At 33.5% G+C, this 16,217-nt stretch overlaps 1 protein-coding gene across 3 annotated transcripts in view; it reads right to left on the reverse strand.

Moving 5' to 3' along the window:
• The window catches only part of CdGAPr (GTPase-activating protein CdGAPr), a 446,242-nt gene that overhangs the window by 18,213 nt on the left and 411,812 nt on the right, over positions 1 to 16,217 (reverse strand). For all 3 annotated transcript variants that reach the window (XM_075368778.1, XM_075368777.1, XM_075368779.1), the window contains 4 exons: positions 10,536 to 10,632; positions 9,558 to 9,683; positions 6,635 to 6,852; positions 2,224 to 2,515 (listed from right to left, as the gene is read on the reverse strand). In XM_075368778.1, coding sequence (XP_075224893.1) covers positions 2,224 to 2,515; positions 6,635 to 6,852; positions 9,558 to 9,683; positions 10,536 to 10,632 — 733 coding nt within the window. The remainder of the gene's footprint in view (positions 1 to 2,223; positions 2,516 to 6,634; positions 6,853 to 9,557; positions 9,684 to 10,535; positions 10,633 to 16,217) is intronic.

Genomic DNA, 16,217 nt, shown 5'->3' on the forward strand with positions numbered 1-16,217 from the left:
TACAACTTCTATTCATAACGAAGAACTCATTAATGATCAAGAGAGACTATTCACTAAATCTTAGTGAAGATTTTGGGCCCTTTCAAGATTATGGAGCAAATAAGACACATTTTTCAAACGACAGGTAAATAAAAAAAATCTTTTTAACTGTACCAGATGATGAACTCAGCATTTTCATTATAATTATACAACTAAACGAAGCATGTAATTTAAATCACAAAGACTACCAATTATTCCATTAATTTGTTCTAGTTACACAACCATTAATTAATTTGTTTTAGTTACACAATCCGACATGGGAAATTTTTAAAGCTAAATTTTCTGGAATCTATGTGGAAGAGGATTTAATGAATCAGATCAAGTACTTGGCACCAATTTTATATCCTACTATATAACAGTGTATGGTTCAATCAAAAGAAAAGAATTAAAGAAAAATGTAGTTATTGAAATTTGGATAGACATACAACAGAATATGGCATCAAGTCTTATAAGGCCTTAACCAAAGAAAACTTGCAGAGATTATTTCAGACATTCCTAGATTAGGTTATTCCCACAGCTTTCAATGCAAAAGAGATGTACTTTTATAAAATGAAGGTAAAATTTAACCGTTTTATTTATATTTAATCCCATCTCTCACTTTTTAATTGTCAAGATGTTTAAAATATATTGATGTCAAATTAATTAAAATTCTGTATACTATTTAAAATTTTCTTTTTATTTAACACTTTGTAATCATATGGATCACATATGACCATGTGAGTAACATTCATTAATAATTCTCAACATCTTGTAAAAAAACTCACTGCACTAATATCCGTTCTTCTTATACAAATATCTTACTTTAAATCTCTTAACTACTGCAGAGACTATTTTAGAAGTTTTAATTACAAAAATTTCATTTTATTTTTTGAACGACTAATGATTATCTAAAAATGAATGCCAAAGCATACAAAAAACCTCGCACTTGACAGAAAAAATTCTATGGTTACAGAAATTGGTATATTCAATTTTTACAGGAACCAATTTAATTTTTAAATGAAAGATGGTTATTAAAATGAATTTTTAATTAAAGTGGTCGCTTCACACCTATCTACTACCAGGATGACTTCTATAACATTACAGGTATTTACAGATCTTCAGATTATAATCAGATGCAGTTTTTCATGTACCCAGTAGTATACTCCAGGAGTCTGCTTTATAATACTTTTAAATTTTAAAATTCCAGTTGAACGAATCTAAACGATCACAACAATTAGAAAACTATAATTACATTAACATTTTTAAAAAAAGAATACTGAAATCGTTACAAGAGTCTAAATCTAAGGAGTATAGTTAGTGAAGACCAAATTAAATTAGAACTAAGAGAATAAATCAGATTTATGATTGAAAAATCACCTTCTTCATCTTCTTCCTGGAACCAGGTTTTACAGGAACCAATTTAATTTTTAAATGAAAGATGGTTATTAAAATGAATTTTTAATTAAAGTGGTCGCTTCACACCTATCTACTACCAGGATGACTTCTATAACATTACAGGTATTTACAGATCTTCAGATTATAATCAGATGCAGTTTTTCATGTACCCAGTAGTATACTCCAGGAGACTGCTTTATAATACTTTTAAATTTTAAAATTCCAGTTGAACGAATCTAAACGATCACAACAATTAGAAAACTATAATTACATTAACATTTTTAAAAAAAGAATACTGAAATCGTTACAAGAGTCTAAATCTAAGGAGTATAGTTAGTGAAGACCAAATTAAATTAGAACTAAGAGAATAAATCAGATTTATGATTGAAAAATCACCTTCTTCATCTTGTTCCTGGAACCAGGTTTTACAGGAACCAATTTAATTTTTAAATGAAAGATGGTTATTAAAATGAATTTTTAATTAAAGTGGTCGCTTCACACCTATCTACTACCAGGATGACTTCTATAACATTACAGGTATTTACAGATCTTCAGATTATAATCAGATGCAGTTTTTCATGTACCCAGTAGTATACTCCAGGAGTCTGCTTTATAATACTTTTAAATTTTAAAATTCCAGTTGAACGAATCTAAACGATCACAACAATTAGAAAACTATAATTACATTAACATTTTTAAAAAAAGAATACTGAAATCGTTACAAGAGTCTAAATCTAAGGAGTATAGTTAGTGAAGACCAAATTAAATTAGAACTAAGAGAATAAATCAGATTTATGATTGAAAAATCACCTTCTTCATCTTCTTCCTGTAAAAGTTGTCCAAGCAATGCTGTTTCTACAGGTTGAAGATTATCAGCCAACGTATCAAAATATGAATCATGAGAGACCGATCGATTATGACCTGGTGGTTGACAACTGCGAGACATAAGGGCTGGAGAAGGTGGTGATGGAGATGATGGTTCTAAACAACCAGATGATCGTGCTGAAGCATTCTGACTAGCCGAAGCTAATGACTCTGCACTTTTAACAGGCCTTAATCGCCTTCTTCCTTGAGCCAAATCTGCTTCAGTCAAAGCCTTTTCCTAAAATGTTAATTTTATGATTGTTAAAAAAGAAAAAATCTTTAAAATCTAAAATAATTATAAATTATCTAAAACTAAGAATAATGAAATTGACAGAGACACCCCAAATGCTATGAATTTATAGTCCATAGTAATAGATGAGATGAAATTAGATTAGATTTATTTAGTCCTGCATGACATTCCATGTTACAGGAAAGGTTCTTGAGGCTCTTGGCAGCTCTACTTATGAACATTATTCAGTGGAACATTAGAGGTCTTCAGTCCTGATCTGAGGATATTAGAGTATTGGCGTGCACATATGTGCTTCCAAGAAACACATCTCAGCAGGATGCAGTAATGCTCAGAGGCTATTTCTGAGAGAGGTATAACTGTCTAATAGACAGAGAGTGGTAGAGTTGCTATTTTCCTGTGGAATGAAGTATCGGCTATTAGGATACCACTAGTTATCCTTATTCCTGCTGTTGCTGCTTCCCTTCAAATCCCTTCAAATTGCACATCTACAATTTGTATCTCTTGCCGAACTCGGAGTTTAATGCTTTAGAAATCTCAAATCTCTTCAAGCAAATCCCACTGTCGTCATTAATAGTAGGAGACTTCAACGTCCACAATATTTCCTGGGGCTCAACTTTCTGCTCCTCTTGAGGAAATATGATAAACACAGTGAGAAAAGACTTGAATCTTTTTCTACTGAATGATGGGTCACACACTTTCATGTCCTTATCATCTGGTATTCAACATCGACCTTTCCGTGTGCTCACCGAGTTTATTCCTTGGTCTTAATTGGTCTGTTTACAATGACTTACACAGCAGTGATCACAGACCAATTATTATTGCTTTTAATATCAACCATGACGTGAGAAGAAGGCCACAGAGATGGATTGTTGAAAAAGTGAATTGGAATTGTTACCTTGAAGCCTTCCCATCACAGTATGACAGTAGCGCAAGCATCCTTAATCAGCTTTCCTCTTTTACATCAATGATGCTTGAGGCTGCTAATAGATATTAAAAACTTATGTGAAACATCCCCTGGATTTGACAACATTCATCTCTGTATGTTGTCACATCCCAACCCTGTAAGAGGAAGGCACCCAACCTTGTGATGTTACCAGTCGCCCTACCACCCCTTCGGTAAAGCCCTGAGGGGCTTTACCGAAGTTCGTCTTTAGACCCTCTAAATGATTACATCTTACAGTCATCAGCCAGGCCTCAATCAGGATGCCACTGATGTAAATGCCTCGGTAGACATTTGCATCAGTAAAATACAAATCAAATTTTGCCTTCATGTAGACCCTAAACAGACATCTCCACATCCAACCTAACATGATTCCCTCAAACTAACTGACCAAAACCGCGGAAGCGAAAACCCCGCGCCTAATCCAGATTTGACAGCACCATTAATGACTGTGAATGCCTCAGAAAACAAACGAGTTTAAAGTTAAATCAGTGCTACACTCATACCAATCAAAATTTTGTCTCACGCAACATAGAGATTCAGACCTACACCCAATTAAGTCGACCAATATAGGTCACCTAATAAACGGAACACAACCTCATTCCGGTTTGCGCAGGACTCAGGGACAAACCCCGCACCCAACTTGGTCCCAAGTCACGATCATGATCGGCTCCAGTAGAGAGAAGCCACACCCGCGGTCACACAGGTTAACATACCCTGGCGGCGCGGTCACCCCCACCAGCGGAAGTCACAAAGCGAATCACAGACAATACCATTATAACCATGGCATGATGCCAATGCGCCTACCTCCAACCAATCCAATGCCTAAGCCAGAACCCTAGCTCCCTGGGATCCTACCACAATCTAGTACCTTGATTAAACTCCCTCTGCAGACCTACACACCACAAGGGTGCGAAGGAAACCAGCACTATAGACCACTCCTCACGGGTAATCCAGTTAATACAAAGATCCAGAAAGGAATGCATTCTCTCAAGTTCCCAAACAGCTCGTGAACATTCAACCTCGTATTGGGGACACAGGTAGAGGATGTGTTCCACTGTATCATCTATTATATGGGATTAAAATTTTTTTAAATAATTTCAATCCCATATAATAATAATGACTTCATTCAAATGCATGAACCTACTGGTCAGATTCAATAATACTTCTCTCAATTAACTGCTAAAAGTATGCGTAGGAAAGTTAATTTTACATCATTTCATATTTTTCCTGAAAAACATAATTTAAAAATGTAAAGGTATGTAAAATATTTTTTTAAATCATAACCAAAAAATAATTATTTTTATGATAGCACTCATTAACCATAAAATTCTATCTTGTATTAAAAAAAAATAATTTCCATCTAGGCTTTATCATCTATACAATTATACTGCATGAAATTAAAGAAAATAAATATGCATAATCAACTGTCTACCTAATTTCAACATCGGCAGCCTCCTTTGAAAGCAAATTTTTATCAAGTTTATCGGGGTTAACATGAATTTAAAAAAAAGTTGAGTAAGAGACATGTAGTAGTGAAGAGGTGCTGTCGATCACTCTGTGATTTTTACTGTTTGGTTGGTTTGTTCATGGATTTTATTGATTCGGACAGTTGGAAAGTTTTGTGAAATATTAGTGGATACATATTGTGGATACCCCGACACCCCCCTGACCACCAAAATCCAACCTCGGATTTAGGTGAATACATTTTACCTACCCTCCAATTTTGGGGCACCCTCCAAAAAATACCCCTGTGTTTTTGAGGTGTGGGCAATCCAGAGAAGCAGAATTCAACACTGAAGACATTCCTCACATCTGTTTTACGATTAGATGCTTAGTTTAGCCATGGAATGTAGGAGATCACTTCCATTGACTGATCTTGCGGAACCAGGCAATTCAAAGCTCCCGGCACCCCCCAAGCCGAAGAGAGAATATAGCAAGTGGAAAAAATGAGTTCTCAGAAGAGGAATAATCAGTGATGGGCACCAAGGAGGACTTCATTACTCAGTTAGGCTTACTGATGTTTAACTTGAAACAGAACTCCAGTGCAGGGCTAGTGAAGTATATAGGCATACAAGAGGAGTTGTGCAAGATATATAAGGGCTTCAAGGGTCTGATGGAATTGTCATCCCCTTTGACAACCATAATGCAGGCAACACAGAGAGAAGGTTCCAGAGAAAAAGTAATAAGAGACCAACTATACGAGGTGCTACCCAAAAGTTCAGGGAATTTTACCATAAAAATAAAATAGCTTACCATAACTTATAATTTCCACTGTCTCCTTCAAAGTAATCCCCTTGGGCATTGATACAGTGATCCCAGCGTTTTTCCCATGATTCCATGCATCCCTGGAAGTCTGCAGGTGTAAGTCTTCAAAGCATGTTCTGTGTTTCTTCCTGAATCTCCTCAATTGTGTTAAAACGACGGCCTTTCAATTGAAATTTTATTTTCGGAAAGTGAAAAAAGTTGCATGGGGCAAGGTCAGGCGAATAGGGTGGGTGGGGAATCACTACCGTCTTTTTGGAAGCCAAGAAATTCCAAACGGCTAGCGATGTGTGCACAGACTCGTTGTAATGGTGCAGAACCCAGCTGTTGTTACCCCACAGATCTGAACATTTGTGCCTAATGCTTTCACGTAACCGCTTCAAAACTTCATAATAGAACATCCCACTGACAGTTTGACTGAGAGGAACCAATTCCTTATGGATAATGCCTTTGATGTCGAAAAAACAATCATCATGGACTTCACGTTGATGCGACTTGGCGTGCTTTTTTGGCCGCGGTGAACTTGGCGACTTCCACTGCGACGACTGCTGCTTAGTTTCAGGGTCATACTCGTACAATCGGCATTATTTAATTTTAGTGATCGACAAAACTACACTCATTAATAAACACAGCTTTTCCTGTTAGCATTTTATCCTAACATCCCAGCCATTTATTTTTCAGAATGCCTCTTCAGTACTTTCCAAATAATGCGTTACAGTTAGTAAATACAGTACATAAATCAATCAAAATTTTTGAACATTTGGTTATTTTATGATTCAACATTAAACATAATCAAACATTATCAAATCGATTGTTATTTACAGTAAAAGCATAATTCTCATAAAAAAAATTAAGACAATGTAAAATATAAAATGTAGAAACTAAGTAAAATGGTAACTTACATTCCCAAATACCATATCGCTTGGTACAGATGCTTTACGGTTTTCATTTCCTGGTGTACTAGAAGGAGACCGACTTTTGCGACTACTAACTGAACTGTGACGCCCTGCTTTTGAGAAAAGAGATTTCCAACCAAGCGGAGAACGTTTGGAGCCAGCCCTTTTTCTAGGTAAATCTATCACAGTGTGGTATTTGGCTGGCAAACAAGCTGGACCACCGCCTATTCAATTAATTGAGCATTACTAATGTTTATAAATTATTTAAATAACTTAAAAACTAATATTTTAAATTGAAACAACATGGTACTAATAGAATAAAATAACATAATAGTAAAAGCCAAGTTGAAAAACATTTCAGTACCTAAAAAACTTATGACAAAGAATATATTTTAAAATATTTTTGTTAAAACCTAATAAGAAATGCTATTTTTTTAGGAAATTTATCTTATTTTAACTTTTCATTTTATTTCACTCAACCAGAGAAAGGAACTGTTTTACGATTGAAATGCAGTAAAGATAATTCTGAAATATGTTGTATTAATAATTAAATTTTCAAAATTATTTAATAACAATATTTTAAAGAATTTCTTTCTGATTCTAGATGTATATTTGATGCTAGTTGACACTTCATGAAAATTCTGCTCAGTTGAGCTATTCTGCAGTTGACCACTGCTCTACGAACAGTTTTTCATTCACACTTCTCTTGCTAATACAATCTGACTTCATAATATTTTTTATAATAACAGTTTGTACATCAATGTGTCATTTTTTGTTTATTACATTAATTTTGAAAATCCATAATATCTGTTAATTCTTTGATCAATTTCAATTTGTTTCTAATAAGATATGCATGGGCTGAATGTTACACCTTACAAATTATAAACCTCTATAAGATTAAATAAATTACTTAAAATCTTAAGTTATTTTTAATTTATCATGGCAAAAAATATTTAATTTTAATTAATAAAATTATTTAATAATAAATAATAATTCTCATTCTTTAATTTAGTTTATTAAAAAAATTAACATAGACTGAATTATCGATTCATATTTAAAAGTAAAAACTCATCAAATATAACAAAATACAGCTGGAATAATGTCATATATAACTGGTAAATTTCACAGTTCATAATTTATTTTAACCAGATCTTATTCAACAGAAAATTTTTTATTATGTTCAAATTTATTTTAATGATTAAAATTTTAATACAATAACTAAATAACATATAATACCTATCTGAAATTTAAACTTAGCATCAAAAGAAACAACAATCTCCTAATTAAAGTATTTTAGAATACTGTAGACTGCCTAACTCAAAGAATCCACTTGAATAGGTATTTATGCCGACAGTAAAAAGTAAAAATTAAGTTTTTATTAAACTAACAAATTATTCAAAACATAAATTATCCACCAAATTATAAGGCATACTCAACAGAAAAGTAATACAGCAGACCTTGTCTTTATTGACCCCTGTTCAAACTGGAAAAAAGTGTGTCATTGTATAGAAAATCTGACCTCACACGATTACAAACGTCTGATACCATTTTTTTTTTTAAATAAGATATTGAAAATTGTGCTTTATTAATATGACAAATATACAATAAAATTCCCAAAAGCAACTAAAGTCAGTTAACAATCATCATAAGCGTGGAATTTTCCATTATTTCATCAAAGACAAAAAAGGTGATCAGTTAAAGACAGATGGAAGATTACTTACCTAGTTACCAATACCCTCGTGTAACAATATTTTAGTATCCTAAAATAAAATGAAATATATTAAAAAAGAATGCAGCTATATTTTTTGTAACTGACCTTTTGACAAAAATTACATTAGATAACGGGCATTTCAAAAAGGATGCAACCCTAAGATTAAGAAGGTAGAAGTCACGTGTAGGTAAATTTGATTTCTCCTTGTATGTTAGTTGACAACACTGTACTCGAGGTTAGGAGGTTGTTGAAATGTTCTTCTTATATACTAGTGCTACACTAGTAAAGATTTGTCTCTGTTGTGTTAACTATATCGTTTTCCAAAGACAAACATGTGTTTATTATTGAGACTTATTGCATGAATAAGTTTTATGATTGAGTGAAAGGCAAGTTTCGAATAAAATTTCCCAATTCTTCAGTTCCTAATAAGTCGACAATATTGTGTTCAATAAATTTCATGAGACCAGGAGTGTACACGATTGGAAAAGCACAGGTCAACAGTCACTGTTAACAGTATAATTTCTGGAGGATGTGAAAGGAAATTTGAATTGCTCACCCAGAAAATCGCTCTGAAAGTTACCTTCACAGGCTGGAATTTTACTACCTACAGCTTTCAGAGCTACTAAAAAATTACAATCATATGCTTATCGCACTGGTGTCATTCAAGAACTGAAAGAATTAGACTGCAGAAAACGTTTACAGTATTGTAATTTTTAAAAACAATCCTCATACATTTGACAAACTGAAGGCTAATGACCAATAGAAAGTGAGATTTCAAACATTACGAAAAGTAGCTGCAAATATTATGAAACGTGTAACATGCATCGGAATCAAAGGACATCATTTTAAACATCTATTGTTAAGTAATTAAAGGTAATTTAATATTGTTTATAAGTATCTTATTAACATTAATTCATACCATCAAATAAAGGGTTTGCATCTTTTTTGAAAGACCCGTTATTACTGATTACGGGAACCAGTTTTAACAAGTACATGTAGTTTCACTACAATGAATTTATCCTTATTTCACATCTTCTAATTTTCCAAGGTGCATTCCCTAAAATAATCCAGATGCTGTAAACCTACAATACATGAGATCTATGCAGTTATCCAAATTTCCCAGGGAATTTGTTTCATTTAACATGATTTAAGTAAAATAAAAAAGTATTTAAATAAAAATACTTAAAACGTACAAAATACTTAAAAGAATTTACTTACCCACTTCAATATAATCTTGATCCGGTCTACCTGCAGCCAGTACACGATTTTGTGCTTCTTCTAGAGACAAAAGTTTAGTAGGTGTAGAAATAGCCAATGATTTTGGACGACTCCTTTTTGGTGTAGCTACAAATTGAAATAAATTTTTTTAAATTATTAAATATTTTAGGAAATTCTTTCTTTGCAGTGGTTGGCATACATGCAAGATTTGAGTCAACCAGTTTACTGACATTCTTAGTTGTAGTCTACCAATCACTGCTTTACTACATTCATTTTAGTGGATTACAGTATTTTAAAATTAAAAAACCAATTAACAAGCTATTCAGTGTGAAATTCAAACAGTGTTCATTAAAATGTTAACAAAGTCAACATTTAGCTTTTTCAGCTAAGTTGTGGTTAACTTAGCTGTTAGTACATATATTCTGTAATGTTGCAAGACCACCAGTTCAAACCTAATTAAAGTATAGTAAATAAAATGTATGCAAATAAAATAAATATTGAATGCATAATTCAAAAATTATAAAAACAAATTATTTCAATATATTTATAGAATTAAATACTAACTGAAGACACGGGATCCTGCAAAAATTGATTCTTGCAATTAATATGAAAAGTTTAACTTTTACTGTGTTATAGTGGTTCAAATTTTATTAGCACAGTGGTCAGTACGTTAACAAATTATTTAAATTTTCAAGAAATAATGCATATATATATATATATATAAGCATTCAAATTGTGAATCCTAATCATCAAAGATGATTTTCAAATAAAAAAATTGTTAGTGTTAACACAAAATGCGTATAATTTACACTTATAAAAAAACTTTTTTTCTCAAACCTGCATACAGGTTCACATCTCAGCAGGAAATTTTTTATGTAAATTATATTCTATATATTTACATCAAAACAAATAAATATACAAAAATATGAGACTATAAATGGTTTCATTAGTTCTATAAAGAAGAAAATAATTAATTACCTTGTAATGTAGAATGAGTATTAGGTATTGGAGCATTACAGAATATCAGTTCAGCATAAACAATAAGAAACTCAGTAACTACAGCCTGTACACCAACCTGGAAAAAAAAATTACAGATTTCAATTACACAATTTTTCTTCAAAATTTTCAAGATTTTATCAACATACAAAAAAACTTTCTATAAAAACAAATATGTTTCATTAACTTCCAGTCTATCAAAAAAGAGAATATTTTTTTCTTGAGAAAAACAATGAATATTTTTGTACATTCATACTAACTTCAATACCAAAAGTTCATTTAATAAATAACTTTCTCAATCATTCTCTAAAAAGTGGAGGCCCTTTCAGATGATAGCCTACTACTGCATTCAATGATGTAAAATGAATCCACTTTAAATCATTAAATTTATATTATAAAATTATTCTTATTATATTATTATTATTATTATAATATTATTAATATAATGTAAAACATACCTGATATTTTGTATTTCTTTAGCAAAGAAATTAATATACTGTGTTCAGCTTAAGAGCTATCCTAGCTGTTGTTTGTAGTAGTCAGATGTACTGTAGCATGTGCAATTGTGTTAGTGCAGTAACATACCAGGTGACTCAATTTGTTAGTCCTCACCAGTATTTATGCAATACTTTATTACCATCTATCATGTTAATAATTATATTTGGCATTATCTAACTCTATGTTGTTTGTGTGGGAACTGGTTCCCATAACGGAATAATGGCATGACTAAACTGCTCTTAATAGTAACATAATCTACAAAATTTTTCATATAACACAAAATTTGAACAGCATTTATAACTTAGAATAATATAAATCTCAGAAAGTTTAAATAATGTATATATGCAACAAACAAAATATATGCAATAAGTGTTTCATTAACTCCCTGATTAAAAATTAAAATAAAGAAAAAAAATTGTTCAGTTCTAATAGAAAAAAGAGGAGGAAAATGTAAACTACCTTCTAAATTTCATTAGTGAGAACCACAAATCTCACAAGAATAAAAAAATCAAAATAAAAAAGCAGAAATTAATACATGTAAAAAATGTTCTGATAATGGTAGATAATTCCACTTCATAATAAACAGAATACACAAACTAATTTTTAAAACTAATAATGATGATGCTGACAATAAAAATCCATTTTCACATATATTTTAAAAGTTCTTGGATAAAAAAATTTCCAATACAAAAATCAGGTACAATTTACATTATGTTAAAGAATCATTTTATAAATTTAATCCTGAAGAATTTTTTTTATAATTATTGCATATTAATTCGATTTTTAATGTAAATACTACAAAAGTAAAACCCTGTAAAAAGTAGGTTACATAACTGGAATTAAAAAAAAAATCTTATGATAAACTCCTCTAAAACAATTTTTTTACAGTTCCTTTTTTTTGGCCAGGAACAGAACCACATTAACTGTTATCTGATTACAAACTGATCTTGATGTAAAGAAGATCGTTTTGAAATTAAATACTATTTACTTCATTTTATGGCGAAATAAACAAAACGCATCAAAACAGAATCTAAACTCATAACAATAAATCCATGTAAATCACAATATTGTTTACTCCTCCATAGAATATCATTATAAATGGGGGCTTTATATGGGGGTGAGGTGAAAAATTCTGGGCCTTGCATAGAGATGTCATTATTACTCTTTACTTCTTGATGGCGTCGCATGATTCCAGTTGGGTCAGTCCATTGAAGTATCCCAAAAAAACATAAGCTTGACAAATTAAAAAAATTTTAATTTAACCATTTCTTTCCTACATGTTTCAGGAACTTAAACTAATTTTTTTTTTTTTTTTTTATTTAAGCAGTTTACCTGTGGTGGTTACTTTTGTTACAGTGCGCGCACCTATTTTTATGATTATAAGGGTTTACAGAAAAAAATCATAACTAAAAAAAAAAATGAACCTGGAAGAATGAAACAAAAAGCAATTTAATCATATTATCTCAAGGTAAAAGATTGGTCCAGTGGTTATTTACCTACCTCAATTTTTTCTATGAGAAAATTAACAATAAAGTTGAACATGAAAAACAGTGAAATTTCACCTTTGGTAATTTTTTTCAAGAGGCAAGGATGGCATACACAGTTAAAATTATTCTTCTATATGAAGGTATATGTTAGTAGTTTTACCAAATAATATTAATGATGATATACTTACCCCTAAATTATTATGAATTTTTGAAAACTAATTTTTTTTTAAATTCAAATTTTGTCTTTAATAACTTGTATGGGGCTGGTGATAAAAATCTCAAATTTTACAACCTGCAGTGTTTTTGTAGATATTTATGGCAAACAAAAACATTTTTTTATGTATTCTACTAATAAAAAAGGTATAACCTCTCAAAAATTATGAAAACTGTTAAAAGCGATACCATTATGACTCACTAAATAAGTGCTCCAAGGGGGTCTCTTGTCTTCTTTGCACTTTACATTTTTTTTTTTATTTTTTACATTTAGCCCCTATGTTGTTGAAGTTGATGTTTTCAATATTTTAAAATAGTTTTTTTTTTAATTATTAATTATAACCAATACCAGTAACCTAATACAATTTTGATTCAAAAATGCCTGTAATACTACCCAAACTGAAATTTCAACTAGTAGCCTACATATTTTTTCAAGAATTCTTTTTTATTTTTATACTCGTTAATTTTTATAAATACTATCAAAGAAAAAATAAATTGTAGCAAAATTTTAATTATTTTTCTATGAAATTGCCTGTTTTTGTAGCAATGATAGTGTATTACTTAATGTGATTAACCAACAGCTGTGACATCTCTTCTGTTAATTCTCTTGAAATTGTGTGGGAACAACCGGTGTCACAGTAGTTCGTTCAAGTGATGTCAACTTTTCAAGACTTTGCAGATTGGTACCCATACTTTATCTTGTTGAGACTTTTCAAAGGATGTATGTAGTCCAGCTGGGTGAAAAAAATGAACCTGCAAATCATCATTTTCAAGACTAATATCTACTACTTCTCCTATCCACCACTGATCATACACACAAGCAATAGTTTTTTCCCTAAGTGAAGGTGGTACAATACTCGACACAGTATGGTCTTCATAGTCCTTGTTGTATGAAGTAAAGTAACACCTTACAATGCCTTCTAAAACAGGAACATACTTGTGATAGCTTCTAGTAACAATATCTCTTTCACAGCAGTCAAAGCAATTTTTTAGAGTTTTTAAAATCTTAGCTAACTCATCTGATTTAATAAAAAATTCTTGATGTTTTTCAGCTGGTAATTATGCAAAATGAATACATTTCATCAATGTTTAGTACCTGACTGTTTAATGACATTTGCAGGCTTGCCTTTGCCACCTCTTGTTTTGTTGTAACTTCCACAACATCACAGGGTGTTTTCCCATGGGATGACCCAAAGAAGTGCCATTCGGCTTCAAGGTTAAAGTCTTTTTTGTGACTGTACAGATTAGCAAAATTCTTTTTATTTTTATACAAATTGAAGCACCATCAGTAAAATAGATGAATTTTTTAATGTTCTGATGTACTTCCTTGATATGGTCTGTAAAAGTTATTGAACCCAATAAAATGTTGCTGTATCATGCTTCGAGTGATCATTTAAAATACAGACACTTTTGTGTTGTAATATATCATTTTCCTTGAAACAGAACACAAAAAGGTGAAGTGTGACTAGGCTGCTGACCCAATCGAAGCTTTGCATCTCATCTTGAACAAGAAATGAAGCACATTCTGCAAAGTCTGCCAACACCAAACATTCTTCTTCACCTAATTCTGATCGCTTTTCGGCCTCTAGCCCCGTGCTGTTTACTTGCATTTACTGCTACAGGTAGCGATATACTGCTTAAACAAATACAACGTGCCTACATTCACGTCATCGGGGCTGACAACGATCAGTGGCTGTCAATCAACCTGCATTACTGTGGTGTTTAGACAACACAACTGTGTAGTGTGTTGCAGAAGTGCCACTGTTGGCTAAATAAGGACATTTCCTTTGTTTGAATTGTGTCCCCATTTTCATAAGTTTGTGAGGCCAGTAAATTTTACTGATCCTCTGGCAAGTTCGGGAAGCGATTTCACTCTGACCTCGCCGATAGTCTATATTAGGAGCTTTTAAGCTTTGACCTTTTCGAGCGGGGTTGTGTGAGAACAGGAGGCCTTGCTCGGAATAACTAAGCCGAACGCACACCTGTCTTGTGGTAGGTGTTAGGTTCATGCTGGGCCGTCAAGACTGGCTGCGATAGGGTCCTACGGCGGCCTCAGCCAATGGACGGACCCTTAGGTAGTGGCCAGTCCGCTGATCCGAGAGTGCCTGGAGCCGTCATGACCGCTTCTGGGGAGACTTCTGTTAAACGCAGGCAGAAACCCGGAGAAAAGTGGTGGTCCTCTGACCTTAGCGTGCTGCGCGCAAGAATTAGGTCCGCTAGAATATACCAGCGTCGCCCCCTAACGTGGATTATCGTTGATGACGTGCGTGCTGAGTGTCTGCGGATCTACCAGCTCGCCCGTAATGAGTACGTTCATGACATCATGGAAGCCAAACTCAAGTTTTGGCAAGACTCCAAGCGTGAGTTGCAGCGCAATCCCTGGCAGCTCGCGAAATCATGTTACCGGCCAAAGCCATTGTATGTGCTGTCCAGTGTTCGATGCGGGTTTGGTAGTCGTGACCACACTTTAACAACTGTGGCGACTTACCAGGCGTTCATGGATACTCTGTTTCCAGATGCTCCGGAGGGTGAAGCAGAAGTCGGCATTAGGGCGGGTGAGACACCATTCCCTGCGTACGGGCTGTGGAACCCGTAGATATAGACTGAGTGGTTTCTCGAATGGCACTGAGAAAGGCAGCGAGGATTGAGAACTTGACCTGGATATTTTCTATCATCTACTGCTTATCATAAGAGAGCCACTTGGCAGACTGTTCTCAGGCTGCCAAAACTGGGATTGCTTTCCGACTTGTTGGAAGGTGGCTATGGTGAGGGTGCTCTTAAAATCAGGAAAGGATCTGAGAGAGGTCAGCAGTTATCGACCCATCAGCCTCTTGACGGTAAGAGTTGCCGATTACTTTTCAAGTTGCTTGAAAGGCTGGTTGTGGAACGGCTCTGGGAAAGCATAGATATGAACTCATTTCTAATTTGAGGGCAGTATGGCTTCATGAAAGGGGTTGGCACCATGGATTGCATCTTAAATGCTCTTGCCAAGATGGAAAGCACCGACTGTAAATATGTTTTTGAAATTTTTATTGACATAGAGGCAGCATTTCCTTCCTTGTGTTGGAGTTCTTTCCTCTATGAGTTGGAACACCGCAATGTTCCCGTAGCCCTGCAGGCCGTAGTACATGACTACTTGTCACATCGCATGGCTCTGTTTAAGGATGTGCACCTAGTTGTGAAAAAATTCGTCAACAGGGGAAGCCCGCGGGGCTCCGTTCTCGGTCCCTTGCTGCGGAACCTGGTATTCGACGGATTTTTGGGACTGATACTCCCGGAAGGTGTCACGGCCCAGGTTTTCGCTGATGACTGTCTCCTGTTAGTTTGTCGTAATTCATGACCGCAACGTGAAGACAAAGCACAGGCATTTTGTCAACCACAGAGGGCGGCTGGATGGACATTCAAAATTTAAGGATTTCTGTGCCCAAGACGAAGTTTATGCTTCTCAAGGGTGCAGACAAATTAT

This window comes from Lycorma delicatula, chromosome 6 (assembly GCF_047948215.1).
Source record: "Lycorma delicatula isolate Av1 chromosome 6, ASM4794821v1, whole genome shotgun sequence".
In the NCBI taxonomy this organism is placed as follows: Eukaryota; Metazoa; Arthropoda; class Insecta; order Hemiptera; family Fulgoridae; genus Lycorma; species Lycorma delicatula.